At 48.3% G+C, this 16,883-nt stretch overlaps 1 protein-coding gene across 1 annotated transcript; it reads right to left on the reverse strand.

Moving 5' to 3' along the window:
• Positions 1-4,452: 4,452 nt before the first annotated feature.
• On the reverse strand, positions 4,453-11,042 carry LOC124664620. Its single transcript, XM_047202094.1, has 5 exons — positions 10,547-11,042; positions 10,212-10,395; positions 9,818-10,145; positions 6,493-6,707; positions 4,453-5,204 (listed from the first exon to the last, which is right to left on the reverse strand). Exons 3-5 carry the CDS (start codon positions 10,089-10,091, stop codon positions 4,590-4,592), a joined length of 1,104 nt encoding a protein of 367 aa, XP_047058050.1. The 5' UTR covers positions 10,092-10,145; positions 10,212-10,395; positions 10,547-11,042; the 3' UTR covers positions 4,453-4,589.
• Positions 11,043-16,883: the final 5,841 nt, after the last annotated feature.

Raw genomic sequence — 16,883 nt, forward strand, 5'->3', positions numbered from 1 at the left:
GGACGGATATAGGAAAACCAGATCCATGCCCAAATCCATCAGCCTCGCTCTGCCCCGCCCACGAAAGTATCCATGGGCATGGATGTCGCTCCAAATCCAAATCCGATGGATACCTGGATATCCATGGATATCTATGCCCATAAAATTTGAGTACCATTTCAGCAATATTTCACTTGCATTTCATCAATAATAAGCTAACATGAATATTTTGGCAGTATTTCGACATTATTTCAGTAGCATTTCGGCCGTAATTATGTCAACAATTCATAGGAATATCAAAAAAACAATATATCACATTATCGAGGAGGCGGAGCAATCAACGAAGATCCACAGTCAATGCGACCGGCGGAAGCCCTACCAGCACAAGGCGTTTTCGTGATTATTTAGAGTATAAAATCATTAAGGCTTAAATTAAGGGTTTGGTGATTTGGGCCTAAAAAGGACAGTCAATCATAGGTAAAATCGCATGTGTCACTGACATGTGGGTCCCATATATCAGTTGGATATCCATCGAATATCCATGGAGCAAAAGCTCTGCCCGTGCCCGCTCCATAAATTATCGGATATCCGCCCCATGACATCCGTGGACACAATCAACCCTCCATACCCGTGCCCGGTGGATCGAATATCTGTGGATACCCGGATCCGTGGATAAAATTGCCATCGTGATAAATAAATTTGTTTTCACAATATGTTTTGTGAATGAAAATAAAACCTACAACAAATCAAAGAATTTGAAGTTCAACTTGATCAAGTGGCCGTCTGACTATCCTTTGAGCCTCACGGATGCTCTATCAGATCATTTTGCAGTTGGTGATGAGCATGCATGTCACGGATTTCTGCATGTACGACGAAAAGATCAATAATTACGTGAACATGTGGTGATCAACATCCGCAAAAGGACCCTGGCACTCATAGGGACCCACAAGGGCATTCGGACTCTTGCGCTCACTCTTGATTATCATGGTGTGCATGCTCACACAAGCATTTATCACCTACCACATTTGATCTTGAGACTAGGTAAAAGCAGGGTATCGAACAATAGAAAATTAAGGTTAAGCACACCAAATGCTCGATCGACATCCTTCCTGCAACTCTCCTGGCGCCAAAGCAAAGTGAGACTTCATCTAACCTAGAGGCTCGGAGATTGTCTTGACAAATATCACCATTTTGGATAGATACCGTCGGGTAGGTAATACCCTTTGGTATATGCATGGCCATTGATCTCATAGTTGCATGGTGGAGCATGGCCTTCAACTACTTCCACAAACACCACATAGCGCTATAGCACGTTCATATCATTGTGGGGTCCCTTCATGCCAATTTTTTTATCAAATCCACATATCTTGATCTGCCAAAGCTTCAAGTATCACACTTCTGTATATGTGAGCCCTTTGAACAAACGTTGTTAAGCAAAACGAACAGTTCTTTGACTAGTGCATGCAATTGATGCTTCCAACCATCCTAGGAAATCATTTCACTGCGTTTTGTGCCATGATCCTAACAGCTTCATTTGACCCTCTTAAATAGTTCATCCAAAAAAAATTCGACCACCACTCTACATAATCTATACATGCATTCAGTTGTGAACTCACCCATGTGAAGGTAGTTATCCTGTGAACCAACAGGGGATCCATCGTTGTTGTCCGTCTCTACGAGTCAACAAAGAAATCATCAATCAAACGAGTGGCGGCGAGAGAGGCAAGAACTACAAAAATGTCGACTACCAATCAAATAGTTGAACACCAAGCAAATCCTCTCATTACTGCCTCCGCTTGCGTGCTCTCTGTTGCTCTTTGCAAGGCTTGAAAAGATCGGCAGTCTTTCTGGAGGTGACCTGACTGTCTTCTTCCGTCAGAGTCGACGTAGAAATGCATCTAGCACGGACCATTCAAAAGGTCCTCGGGTGATACGTTGTATGGCCCTGGAAACCTGGGTTAATTATTTTGCCTGCTAGAACTTGGTGCGTCTCTATGATCACTTCGTTGCTCATTGCTCCAATGGTAATAATCACACTGATTTCCACCATTATTTTCTCGGAAGCCAGCCGATACTTGGCCGGGACCATCGTATTTCGCAAAATTGCGAAAACGTCGCATATGTTGATTGTCGTTTCTATTGCAATCTTCTTCGGGTGATCTCTGCCATTTGTTATGAATATCGTCTGCGCCGTCAGCCCACCGATTTGCTATTTCCATGATTTCCGCTACCGTTCTTGGGTTAGATCTTCACAATTCTTCAATGAGGTCCCTCCTACGGATGCCTGCGATGAACGCATAGGTTTTCTAGCTATCTATAGATCCCTCTGGTATTTTCCTTATCCAGGATCTTGCGGCTCCACTGAGGTGAACTTGGATGCTTTGCATAGCTGTTGCTCTCGTGCCACCCATCAACTTTACTGTTTCCAGATAATCAACTAACCAGTCATCTGGGTCCTGAAGTCCGTCGAACTTTTTATAATTGCCGGGTAACTTGAAGCTTGTGGGTACTCGAGTTTTGCGAACCCTTCGGGTAAAGCAAGGTAATCCGCACAGGTCTTCATCGCTATCCTCTGCCATTTGACGGCTTTCTCGGGTTCTATTTTCTCGGCCTCTTTCCTCACGTGCTCTATCGCCTCGAGCTTAAACTACCGTATTCCTCGCGTTGCCTTCTCTTGAAGCGTCTCGAGTTGCTGCCAAAGTTCTTCGAGGACTATTTTGTCAGGCCGTGACCACGGTAAGCACCACCATGCCGCCCTGCGCCGCACACCCCACTCCTCAGCCCAGAGGACTACGAGCAGCGGTTGCCGCGCCAAGAGCACCACACCAAGCACTCAACCACAGCAGCACGGCCAAGGACCAGCCGCGCCGCCGGGAGAGCCTCGGCCACCGCCGCCTAGCCCATCGTCGCCGGCACCACCACGGTGCCAGGAAGCTCCGCAGCCAGGCCACCATGCCGCCCGCAGCGACAGATCTGAACCTGCAGGCCCGCCTAGGCCCAAGGCCCAAGCCGGACCCGGATCTGCAGACCGCTGCCACAGGGGCACCACCGCCGGGCTGACCGCCTCCTCGACCTCCATTGTCGCGCCGAGCCCGTCGCAGGGGGCCGCGGCACCGCGCCGCCCAGAACTGCTGGAGCTCGTCACCACCGCCGCAGGGAAGGAGGCGCCACCCGGGGAGAAGCCATGCCGCTGCCGTCCCCGCTCGGGCTTTGCCCGTCGATGACCTCTGGCGGCGGCGGGGAGGGAGGGGGTGGGGGAGAGCCTTGGAGGCGCCGGCGCAGTCGCCCTGACGCCTAGGGTTACGGTTAGGTCTCGATTGGACTCGTGGCTTGTTTGAATTTCCCTCAACCTGTATGATCATTGTCGGTGTTCCAACTATAATTTTATGAGTTTCCACCAAATACAGTGTACTAGCAGTGGTTACCGTTTTCCTCTACCAACATAGTCCATGAACTGATGATGAACCCCTAAACATGATTTGCAACATTTCCTTCAAACAAAAGCAGCCACACTGAAAAATTGCAATGGAGGGTCAAGTTTCAAAAGAAATGTAAAAAAGTTTGCAGGTCGCTGTGCTACCCTTCACGTGTGTGTCCATTTGAGGCAAAACGTTGGGAGGCAAAGTGCTGTGCTACACGCCTGCACCTCCTTTGCTGAATTCCTGGTCCCGTCCCTCGGTATCCAGATCTCACAACAAGGAACTGACCCAACGTCTGTCTGCCTATCCTCTTCACCAGCAGCTTTGGACTAGCTGTGTTGCGATGGACTGATGGATGTGCACCACACCACAATACTCCAAGTAGCGAAACGATCGAACCGTGCAGGGCCACCCACGGCAATTTCAGTTTAGCCAGGGCAGCAGCTTGCAAGATATTGCATTGAAGAAATGCACATGAGCAACAAGAGCTTTGTAGTCAACAGTCACCCAAACGAATTCCGACTGTCACGCAAGGCGTGGCACAGGAGAGACGCTCTCGTCGAGTACGTCTTTGGACACAGAAGATGTACAACAGTGAATGCATCATTGCAATAGCGTTGGCCAACTGTGCCATGGTGTGTGTGTGGTGAAGAGAGGCCTGCGAAGGATATACCAGCTGTTATCAGAAGCTTTGTTCGATCGTAGTGCAACTCTTACTCTCTTGATCGTGCCAGTAATTAGTTGAGATGAAGTGTATTAAAACTGCAGTTTTCTGTTGGACCCAAACAACTCAAAGTATATTTCCTGTAGCAACCGGAAACAGTTTTTGTTCTTACTCCAGAGTTTCAAACAAGCACTAAATCAGGAGCGACAGGTAGAGAGGTCTCACGCCCCGACCTCACTCACATTAGCTGCGATCTGGCCTGTCTGATTGGCCAATTGCAGCACTGCAAGAACATATCATCTAGTAGAATGAAAGTCAAATGCAACATGCCCACTGATGAATCAAAAGGCACACACAACACATCCACTTATGCTTCACAATTGACCCAGTTGCACACATTTACATGTTACAAGTCCAAAAAACTAGCTAAGATAAAACATAGCCATGGCTTCATGCTATGACATGCCACGTAACTTAACATGTTAATTATAGCTGTGTCCAGTATGGCTACGAAGTTATGGAAAAATTCACATATGGTCATGCTCCTGATTTACCCGCGTGGTAAAAAACAAGGTTGACCAGATAACTTCCATTCGTATAATGTAAGGACCACAGGTAAACTCGTCCTCATCTGCACCTTTAATCACTGGAGTGAACTTCCTCACACAACTGGACATGTTACCACTGTGATCAGCACCATGGGCACCGATATTGAGTATCAGCATCTCATCTACTGAAACTGCCACCACATGTCGCAATAGTGGGATAATTCCGCCATCATCAACTGTAATACCACCACCAACATCACTGTCGTACATCACAAAATTGTTTGGAACTTCTGTGGTGCAAGCAGTTATTTTGCCATGAAAAACTTCAGGTCCTGACAGAACTTTGATCTTAATTGTGGCCTCCAGTGCATTTTTAACATATGAAAATACCAGTTGCACATCACTAAGCCAGCTAGGAACAGTCCTGCTACAAACCTTAGAGTTAATTCTGCCAAGTAACACATCAATCAATGCTTTGCTGAATTGTCTGTCATTGCCCTCTCCATCTTCTCTGAGCATCAGATTTATCTCAAAGAAAGCTGCACCACGAAAAACAACTCCTCTAGTTGGGCCAGTCAGAATCAGATCTTCATTCTACGAAGAAGTTCACAAAAGCAATATGTTCATTACAGCACTACGGTGGAAATTTGGTTTACATTATTCATTGCTCAAATAAGAGAGATCTCATGTATCGTAAATATGCAACATAGTTTCAGCGAACTTCACAGGACCCTAATGAATTGACATGAGGAATAATATGGGAAATTATAGGGGATCATAGATTAAACACCTGCTGAACTAGGGAAACTATTAAAGAAGATAATTGTCATTGAATTAAAGAGTGCACTGATTATACTGAAGGCAAACGGCAAAGTGTCAACACCTCAGAACACAAAGAAGATCACGCTACACCCTTTTAGCAATAGAGAAAATGTTAAGTCCTCCGAGAACTGGCCTTTTACTAGTCATTAATACAAACTCAGATGCGTATCACTTTTGTGTGACTCTGCTGCAGTATATTGTTGCCTACTTGTTATGTGAAAACTAATGGTTAATTTATAGCTGAAAATTATAGCGATATACTATGTTTAGATGACCCATGGGGGACAGGTTCATTTAGGTCACCAAAACATCCATCTGAGGTGAAAACTGGTACACTGAGCGATGAATCACCGGTACTAGCTAGTCGATCACTATCTAATCTAGTAGCAATTGTGTAGTTTTCTCATTGTTATGAGATTGTTGGTGACAGCCCACAAGACCACATAATCAAAGTTAGATGGGTCATCCTTAGCCTTAGTAAATGGCCTTGTGGGTCACAGAGAATTAGGGACTTGGCCAGATAAGCCATGGAGACAATTACCATCCTTAAAAGAACAGTAAAACAAGCACACTACACCATTTTAGTGATACAAGTATAACTCAGCTCTTCAGGTCCGGTATGTCTAGCACTCTAGCTTGTGTTGGGACACAAATAAACAACAAAACATCAAAGACGAAGCAAGGTCCAGACCTGTGATTATTATGTTGGAAGAGCTGACCACTTATCACTAGCAGACTCTTTTATGCTGTGTGAAATTTAAAAGTGATTTTCTCAACAATCTTTTGGCCACTGTGAGAACTTACAAAGCGTCACCGAGGTTTCCCGTAAATGTACAGTTACAAAGAAACTTCAGCCACTTTACAACCTTCGGTTGTCAATAGTATTAAATATTTAAGTTTGCGCCTAGGGATACGGGATAAGTCATGCAAACAGCAACAATGAAAATAAATTTAAAATGTCTACATGATAGAATGCTAGAATGCTTTTAGTAGCAGGGATACAGATTTCACGTCAGTTAAAGAAACGGAAGATGTGACATTAAGCCAGTCTATTGAATACCTTTGACGTGACTTGCTGGCAATTATTTCTATCACGTCGGAAGATGTTGATGCATTTATAATCAAGATTATCTCTGACTATCACGGTCCCATAGACATTGATAGGGTAGGCAACATCTGAGGAGATTATCTTCACACAAAGCACATTTAAAGAGCCAACCAATCTGTGGTCATCACCGATAGTTGAATTCACATAACGCATAGGACCATATTGTGCTGAGACAAAAGAAAGTCAAGTTAGTTCCCAAAGAGGAATGAATATTTAGGTAACAGAAGTTGAGATTGATAATGGCTCGAGCAATAACAAGTTCACACAGCATCCAAGTATTGATCTTCTAGGAACATCAGGATTAGTGTATACATCTACACTAGTAGAAAACATGCCTTTCGTCCCGGGCGTGCCCATGGTGCGGTAACCATTAGTCCCGGTTTTATGGGCCTTAGTCCCGGGTTGGGATACAAGCCGGGACTAATGCCCCTGCGCCTGCTGGCACCCCCTTTAGGCCCGGCTGGTGACACGAGCCGGGACTAAATTCAAACTGTTCGGTTCCGGTGCAGAAATCGACCGTCGTCGGAAGTTGCATCGGCACACGGAATTTGATCCGATCGGAAGTTGCATCCGGCCGGGGGAATTGATCACCCGGTGGCTGGCTTGTTCACCTTCCTCACCTATATATGCATCTTCACATCTCCTTTAGCCACATCTTCACATCCTCCATCTCTCCCAAAAAGCTCTCTCCCGCCCCGACCCTCTCTCATTTTTCAATGGATCAGCTCGCGTGCACCCTCTCTCTACCTCGATCTCGGGTGTACTACCTCACCGCCGAGGAGATGCACTTCAAGATCACGGTCACTCTCCGTGCATCAAGGGTGGAGAGGTGGATCCGCGCCGTCAAGAGGGATTTCCTCGACGCCGCACCGATCTAGTGCGTGGGCTTGGACTGCGAGTTCACCGACCCTCACGAGGGTAGAGCTAACCAGCGCGCCGCCGTCCTTCAACTCTCGGTGGCGACCGAGAATTTGGTCTTCCAAATTTGTTGGGCTGATGAAGTGTCCCAATTTGTCAAGGATTTTTTTGCACGACAAGACCATCAGATTTTGTGGCGCGGCTATCCACATAGATGTGGAAATGTTGCGTTCTTAGGGAATTGATATTCCGTCTGCGTTCGACCTCCAAAAGATTATCCCGAACCCCACTAAAAATCCCATTCCGAGTTTCTATGATCTAGCAAATTCTACTATTGGGACAAAACCTGAGAAGAAGATAAGGAAGAGGGACAAAAAGAATAACAAAAAGGACGACAAGGAAGATGAACTGATTTTTGGATGGGGCAATCAGTTCATCTTCTTCCTCGTCATCTTCTTCTCAAGTTTTATCCCAATATATAGTACAATTTGCCAGATCATACAGACTCGGAATGGGATTGTTGGTGGGGTTCGGGATTAACTTTTGGAGGTCGAACGCAGGCGGAATATCAATTCCGTAGGAACGCAACATTTCCACATCTTTGTGGATAGCCGCGCCGCAGAATCTGATGGTCTTGTCTTGCAAAAAATCCTTGAGAAGTTGTGCCACTTCATCATCCCAGCAAATTTGGAAAAGACCAAATTCCCGGTCGCCACCGAGAGTTGAAGGACGGCGGCGCGCTGGTTAGCTCTACCCTCGCGAGGGTCGGTGAACTCGCAGTCCAAGCCCACGCACTTGATCGGTGCGGCGTCGAGGAAATCCCTCTTGATAGGGCGGATCCACCTCTCCACCCTTGATGCACGGAGAGTGACCGTGACCTTGAAGTGCATCTCCTCGGCGGTGAGGTAGTACACCCCAGATCGAGGTAGAGAGAGGGTGCACGCGAGCTGCTCCATTAAAAAATGAGAGAGGGCCAGGACGGGAGAGAGCTATTTGGGAGAGATGGCTAACGGAGGATGTGAAGATATGGCTAATGGAGGAGATGTGAAGATGCATATATAGGTCAGGGAGGTGAATAGGCCAACCACCAGGTGATCAATTCCCGTGGCCGGCCACGGCGGCGATGCAACTTCCGATCGGATCGAATTCCGTGTGCCGATGCAACTTCCGACGATGACAACGACGGTCGATTTCCGCCCCGGAACCGAACGGTTTGAATTTAGTCCCGACTCGTGTCACCAACCGGGACTAAAGGGGTGTCAGCGGAAGCAGTGGCATTAGTCCCGGGTTGGCCCATAAAAACCGGGACTAATGGTTACCGCACCATGGGGCGGTTTCGAGGCGTCGTGTCTAGGCCACTAGTCCCGGCCCAAGGGACGCTCGGGACTAAAGGCCTGGACGAAAGGCCGGTTTTCTACTAGTGGAATGCCAGCCTAAAAGAAGCATCGTACTAGTAGGTTCAAATGGGCAAATTATTGGAGACGGTTAAGCCAAAGAATTAAAAATAAAGATGCCTGAGGTTCTCTTTGGATTCATCATGGGATCTAGTAACTTTGGAGATAACCAAATACGGTTGCAACTTTCCGACTAATGCAGGAGCATTCTTTCATGGAGCATTTCTAACTGTGAATTTAGCTCACTTTGCGATTTTCTCCATGCATAGGTTTCACCATATGTACTTAAAATATCAGTGTGCAAGTTGTTCACCAGGTTAACAAGCATTGTAGCCTCTGTGGTTCTATGTGCAAACAACTGTGTATCCTAGGAGACAAAATATTTTAGCACCCTTAGTATTGAACCATATATGCACGTCCACTTAATGAAATTCGCAGGAAGGGAAGAACTACTATCACTCTGTTCTATAATATAAGCCGTTGTAGTACAACATAGCACATACACATTTGATTCTGAATCTACACAAGGTTTTCACACCTAAAAGAATTACTAGATGTCCATCTCTTCAGTCTTCATAGATCGGTTCATGTTTGTATGCCCAAACACTGAAAAGCACTCCTACTTCCCCCGCCTGAATGTTAAGTAGGTTTCATTGAGTAAGTTCCATAGAAGATGATTTCAATGTCCGTCACTTTCTTTTCCTTCTTGCGTTTTACTTCTCTAACACATTCACTTTAAAGTGTTGTATCTAACTTCACTTAAGGCGTTCTAATGTGTTGTTGCATTTTGTCTGAAGAATGGTTTAGGACTCAACAATCTAATCCTAATCAAGCAGATGCCACATTTGGCCAAATATCACTAGTACGGTCTAAGCACATACCACATTAATCGCAAACCGATAACTTTGAAACGTCCATATCACCACACTTGTGGTTAACTAAGCGTTTGCATTATGATAATAAACATATTGCTAGTCATATGGTTCGTATAAGTATAACGCGTTGGAGAACGAACGGCCACATACTCTCTTCGTCGAGGTCAAAGATGGTGAGGTCAAGGAACCAGACGCGGGTGAAGCAAGTGTCTCCAGTCTTGGGGTCGTGCACGATGAGTTGGCGTTCCAGAGCCAGTCTCGCCTCCGCCTTGGCCTCCTCCCCTGGCGTGGCGAACTCCCACGGCATCCTCTCCCGAGGCTTCTTCCTCTTGCTCTGTTGGCGGCGCAGCTGCTTCGACGCCGCGGCCTCCTCCTCGCCCTCCTCGATGTAGAGAGGAAGAATGTCGGCATCGTCGTCTGCCATCGGACAGAAGCAAAGCACGGAGGTGCCGCGCGCGACCTCCAAACCCTAACCAACCTGGGATATAGTCGCAAATAAAAGGATTTAGCATCGGGGAGGACGATCTGACCTAGTCAAACTCACCGCCGCCGCAGCCGCCGGCAGCAGCAAGGCTTGGAATTAATTTTCTTCTAACCTTTCACGGTTTGGGTTTTGGCTGCCTTGTGATCCCCTATTCCCCCTTTCACACGAAGGTGCGGACGCGGAAAAAAGCGCTTCGTGGAAGCGAGTCGGTAGGCTACTGGTAAAGCATCAACAACAAATGATCCTGTACGGGCCAAAGAATACATGCGATAGTGCTTCTTAAGCAATATATGTTCATGTTTATCAACTGACAGCAGTTAAATAGTACTCCGTATGTCCAAGTTCATCAACTCACAGCAGTTAAGTAAAGAGAAATAGGGAGGGGATTGCCTCACCTTGTCGCTGGAGGAGGTTGATTCAGCAGGGCGACGGAGGTGGCTGACGGTGAAGAGCACCTGGCGGGGTCCGAGCAGTACGTCGCCGAATCGTCGGAGAAGCTCACCGGGACGAGATCCCGTCACCGGCGGCCGACGGAGACAAGATCGACCCGCGGGCACCCGGCTGAATCGGTGACGGAGAGAGTTGTAGGAGGCAGGGAACAGCGCGGAGGAGCAGACCGTGGACCGGGGCGGCGGGGGGACGGCGGCTCGCAGAGCTCCTATCACCGGCGGCCGACGGGGTTAAGCTCGAACCGCGGGCGCACGGTCGATTCGGGGACGATTGGAGTTGTACCAGGCCGGGAAAGGGACAGGGGAGGGGAGCTCACACTGCGGCGGCGGCGAATGGCGGCGGCGGCGGGGAACCCTAGCTCTGTCACGGCATCAACGCGATAGAAGGGGAAGGGTCTCGTTTGCACGGTAGCGATTTGCATGTGGAGTGGCAATTGATTTTCGTCCGATGCAACCCGGGAGGCACAAATCATCCTTGGATAGGCAAACAAGGAATGTTAAAATTGCCATTTGCACTCCCTTATGCAAGGGTTGCACGTGTAGAGAAGCGCGGGAGACACCATGTTGTCTTGGCTCTCGCTCCTCACTTTTAGTCATCGGTTCCTCTTTGTCTCTCTCCATTCAACTCACTCGCCTCCTCCACCTCCCCCGCTTCCTTCCGCCCCAACGCCAACGGGTACCATCGTCTGCCCGACGGTGACGAGGTCAAACGAAGCCCTGATGTGTATAATCCAGGAGCACGAGGCCGGCGACCGCGATTCGGCGGCGCACATCGATGCCGATCGAGCACTGGTGTTCAATTGGCCGTCCCCGGTCACGACCAGGCCCGTCGGCATGGGAACGCGCAGCATGGCCGTCGCCGCTCTACAGGCCGTTGGGATTCCTTCGGCGGATCCCGCGACGGTTTTTTTTAGCCCTACCTAGGGTTTCTGTCGGCGAGGGCGATGGCAATGGCGGTAGGTGCACCAGGCTCAAGCAGGAAGATGGAGCCCCCGCCGGGGTTCGCGTCCACACTAATGCACACGCCGATGCCATTGGGCCAGACGCTTCCGGCTGCTCCCAATGGCATGTCGCGGGTTGCGTCGTCGCTGTTCGGCCGACCTCGTGCTCGTCGGCAGTCGTCAGCTCCATCCGCGCCCCGCTTTCCGACCGCGGCTCCGACACCCTACCATCTGAGCTCCGCCTCCGCCTCCACCTGAATTTGGGGTGCAACCTCCTCGACCATATGTCGGCGCCGGTGTGTGGCCTCCTCCGACGGGCCTGCTTGCTCTCCACCCCATCGTAAGCACTCTCTACCCCTTCCTCATCTGATTGATGTGAATGTAGATCGGATTGATGACAATGTAGATCTGATTGATGTGAATGTAGAACTGATTGATGTCAATGTGCCTTCCATGTCTGTCATAACCATGTCAACGATGAGTAGGGTGATCTTGAGCTTGACATTGGCTTGATGGACTTGACATTGTCATGGCCATGATGGACTTGAGCTTGTCATGGCCATGATGATCTTGTCATTGTCATGGTCATTATGATCTTGTGATTGTCATGGCCAAATTATCTTGAGCTTGACATTGGCATGATGATCTTGTGATTGTCATGGCCATTTTGATCTTGTTATTGTCATGGACGTGATGATCTTGAGCTTGTCATTGTCATTGGAGCTCACCAATGCAACTATCGCTAACTCTTTTCATTCTCATTGCATCTGCAGAACTGGCTCTTCCTGGAAACCTTCTCGGATGGGCCCATAAGGGAGGCACGGGACATAGCCGTCCAAGTGTAGCTTCGTGACCCCAATGAAGGGTTCATGGAAGCCCACCGGCAGGTCACCGCGCCAAGGGTTCACGCCGGCTGTCCTGCTGACCTGGAGCACGGTCCCAGGAAACAGATGTCGGCGTTCTTCGTGCAGCTGGAGAGCCAGGAGCTCACTTCCCTCGCCGTGTCGCCCTAGATGCATGGAGCAGCACCTGATCAGCAAGTACAAGCTGAAGAACAATGGCCCACCGGTGAAGGTGGCCTTATACATGTGTGAGCGCTACAAGTGGAGGGTGCAGCTCCAGTGGAGGGCTGAGCATGTCGGCTTCATCAAGTCATGGACCGAGTTCGCCGCCAGGGAAGACCTCCGCGTCGACGACACTATCGTCTTCACCCCTAAGGACGACGGCTTCCAGGTCGACGTCTTCAGGAAGGAGAGTTCCTGCTCCAGCATCTTCAGCTGCAGGAGGAATCGGGAGGGCCCTTATGATGATCCTTGCCATTAAGGTTTTGTGCTTGTTCTCTATCTCTGCTGCTGTGAAGTTGTTAGTTGTTGTGTTGGCATCAGGAGGCTGTTAAACACTTGCTTTTGTGCATATGTGTACGTAATGTTGGCCTCTAGAGGCTGTTGAACATTGCTTTTGGACTTGGGTTGTCTGCCCCCAGGTTTAACTAGGCGTCTTACCACTCTGACGCTAGGATTAGGTACTAAGTACTATGTTCCATGTGTATATAATTGTGTGTTGTGCTTATGATCGTATTGTGTGTCGTTATGTGATGGAAATGTCACCATATTTGAATGTGGTGAGGAGAAGCACAACCTGGGTGCCTAAAATGGCAACCAAACATATGTGTTATGGCTGACACATATGGAACACCTTTTCCATGTATCCAACAAGCGGCACTTATGTACGCATTGATGCAACACAGGAGACCAAACGATGGGCCGAATCTGGCCCGTGACCCGTCCGCGACGCGCAGGTGCGCCCATCTCACTGGCGCAGTGGTGCAGGATTTCAGGCTAGCCTACCAAACGTGCCCCTAGGGATCCGGGTTCAATTCGTGCATGAATGCGTCACAGGGTAGAATTCCCCTGCGCGTTCCAGATGAGCCACGGGCCAAAAAAAACTCGGTTGTTTGGTAGCCTGTGAAGAATTTTTGGCTCATTAGATACGCAAGATGTAGATTGTTTCGTTTCATATGAGCCTAGCCTTAGCCTCACCACTTATTTACATGGTGACCTTACCTTCACCTCCTCACCTAGCACAAGCCTCACGCTGCTGTCCACGAAGCCTGGCACCCAAAAATCAGTTGATCAAAAAATTTCCAAGAAAAGAAATATTTATCATTCTGAGAGGATGACATGGCATACCCATGAGGCAGCATCCTCAACGTTTCCAAGGCGGCACGAGATGCAAAAAATGCAAATAGCCAGAAATTAGGGGTCAAAATTAACTCCAAGAAAGGAAATGTTTATTGTTCATCGAGGCTGACATGTGGAACCCATGAGCCAGAAGTGTCATCAACGTTTCAAAAGCGAGAGGGGATCAAAAGAAAAAGGAAGTAGCCCGAAATTAGGGGTCAAAAATAAATCTAACAAAGGAATGTTTATTATTCATAGAGGCTGACATGTGGGACCATGAGCCAACAGCGCCCTCTACGTTTCAAAGGCGGGAGGGGATCGAAAGAAAAAAAAGAAATAGCCAGAAATTAGGGGTAAAAAAATAACCCCAAGAAAGGAAATGTTTATTGTTCATAGAGGATGACATGTGAGACCCATTTTGCAGGAGCGATCTCATCGTTTCCAAGGCGGCACAGGATCGAAATAAAAAGTAAGTATCCAAAAATCAGGGATCAAAAAAATCCAAGAAAAGAAGTATTTACTGTACATAGAGGATGACATGTGGGACCCATGAGCCAGCAGCATCCTCAACGTTTCATAGGCGGCATAGGATCTAAAGAAAAGGGCAAGTGACCAAAAATCAGGGGGTAAAAAATCCAAGAAAGAAACTTTATTGTACATAGAGGATGACATGCGGGTCCCATTTTGCAGTAGCGGTCTCAACGATTCCAAGGCGGCAAGGGATCGAAAGGAAAAGTAAGTAGCCAAAAATCACGGGGTCAAAAATCCAAGAAAAAAAATATTTATCCTTCAGAGAGGATGACATGCGGGACCCATGATGCAACATCCTCAACGTTTCCAAGGCGGCAGGGGACCAAAAGAAAAAAGAAAATAGCCATAAGTTAATTAGGGGTTAAAAATAAGGGATTTCTATTTTCGTGCCCTCGGGTCCTTAGTTGTGCTCAGTTTTCCCCAGCTCCTTAGTTTTTCCTCAGTTTTCCCCAAGACCTTGTCTGAAACCCGCAGAAGGAGCTCGGACGGAAGGGATCCGTTAAGTTGGCCGTTCCGTGGCCGACGAGTGGGGTCGTGTCGTTTGTGGGGTCGCGTCGTGTGGGGTCTGGTAGGAAAGAACCGCGTGGGACAGGATGAGACCATGTTTGTGTGGCTGTAGCGTGTGGGGCCGTAGCATGTGGGGCCGTAGCGTGTGGAGCCGTGTGGGTCCGGGACGTGGGCACGAGTGGTTTCTGTCTCTTTCGCCCAGATTAGCAGTTTTCAATGTACATTTTTCCTCTCTCTCGCTCGATCTTATTCATATTTGATAGCCCAAATTGGTAGTAAATCTAGAGCAGCTTCTCCTTCTGTTTTTTAACGACATTCATTTCTTTATGCCTTCGTTTTTACCCAATCAGGTAGGAAATCTAGGTCACAAATCCAGAAAAATATAGGATAAGTCGCATACAAGCGAGCCAACATAGCATAGATATATTCACGACGGATCCAACAAGTAGTACCGATAGAACCCTACAACATAAGCTACATTTTACATGAATTTAAGCTGCTCTACGGATAGAGCAAGTCACATACGGAGAGTGCGAGAGGCATGTTCAACGCCTCCAGGTTGCGCCTGTGACTCGCTTGGAGGTTGCGGAGGTGAATCCCAAGTGTTTTGTGTTTGGCCATGAACGCATGCACGTTCACCGTCGTTCCAACTCTAGCGCCGCATCTGCCAATGGATTCAGCATGGTTCACCAGGCAGTTGAATTCGGTGGCGCGGAGCTCTCTGTTGCGTAAGGGGCACTTGTAAATGCCTCGAGCAAAGGGGCCATCGTAATGGCCGGATCTGCAGCCTCCCGAGGACATGACGAGTCTTGGTGTGGAAGGACTCGTCATCGCTGTCGACGTCGTCGCTTCCGCACTCTGTCACGTAGCACCAAAGATCGTGCAAAAAACACGGAGTTAATTGCAACGATGATGGAACAGAGAGTGAACAAAGATCATGCATGATAATATGGGCTCGAAAAAAAGAGGTAGCCTCAGTTACATTGGACACACTTATATCCAGGATTTGAGTCAGCAAACCAAAGATCATGCACAACAAATTTGTACACACCAATTGTTTATCGACCAAACCCTGAATCAATTTGTGCCCAAATATTCATCATCGGCACAAATCTTAAACAAAAGCAAATCACAAGCACTAATAACGCAAGATCTAACACAAAAGGATTGAACTAGGAACAGACGCACCCTAATAACGCTAGATCTAACACAAATGGATTGAACTAGGAACAGACGAACCCTAATAACGCTAGATCTAACACAAAAGGATTGAAATGGGATAAGAACAAGGGAGCAAAGGGTTACCTCCGGCTCGTCGTCGACGATGCTAGTGTCGTAGGGGTTCTTCGGCGCGTCGTACGACACTGGTTCGTACGGGTCCCAAGCGACGGGGGCCTGGACGGTGGCGGCGGCCGATGCGCCGGCGGCTGATGCGCCGGCTGCTACGTTGGAAGCAGCGACAGGGGTCTGGACGGGGGCAGCGGCCGATGCGCCGGCGGCTGATGCGCCGGCCGCTACGTTGGAAGCAGCGACGAGGGGCCCGGACGGGGCAGCGGCCGATGCGCCGGCGGCCGATGCGCCGACAATGGGCATCTCATTCTTCTCCATCGCCGGCGGTTTTCTTCGGGGTTTTTCTTCGGTTGTGGAGAAGATGATGGGACAGGAGAGGCGGTTGCAGTGAGAACGTGCGTCGAGGGAGAGGAAAAGGGCTCTATAAAGACGAAGGTGGCGTGTACCGCAACATGTGTCCGCTATGCACGGCTGCAGCGTGCACCGCGACACGAGTCTAACCCACGGGACGTTTGGTGTACTCGGTTATAACCTCGGGCCTTATACAGAAATTTTATCCGTACTCGGTTTTCCCCTCGAGTACTTAGGCCGGCAAGTGCAATATACTCGGTTTACCCTCAAGTAGCTAGTCAACAGAGAGTCAACAAATGAGATTAACATATCTAATTGAGGCATTTCATGCGCAAAAAAATTCAAAAAAATAAAAACATAGTGGCACCTACTCATGGAGTCTTCCTACGCAACCTATCACCAAGAAAACCTTAACAAACATATATAAATCAAGTTTTACCACAAATTGCCACTTCTCAGAATCACTAGTGTAGCTATGAAGAT

Source organism: Lolium rigidum, chromosome 6, assembly GCF_022539505.1.
Source record: "Lolium rigidum isolate FL_2022 chromosome 6, APGP_CSIRO_Lrig_0.1, whole genome shotgun sequence".
Classification (NCBI taxonomy): domain Eukaryota; kingdom Viridiplantae; phylum Streptophyta; class Magnoliopsida; order Poales; family Poaceae; genus Lolium; species Lolium rigidum.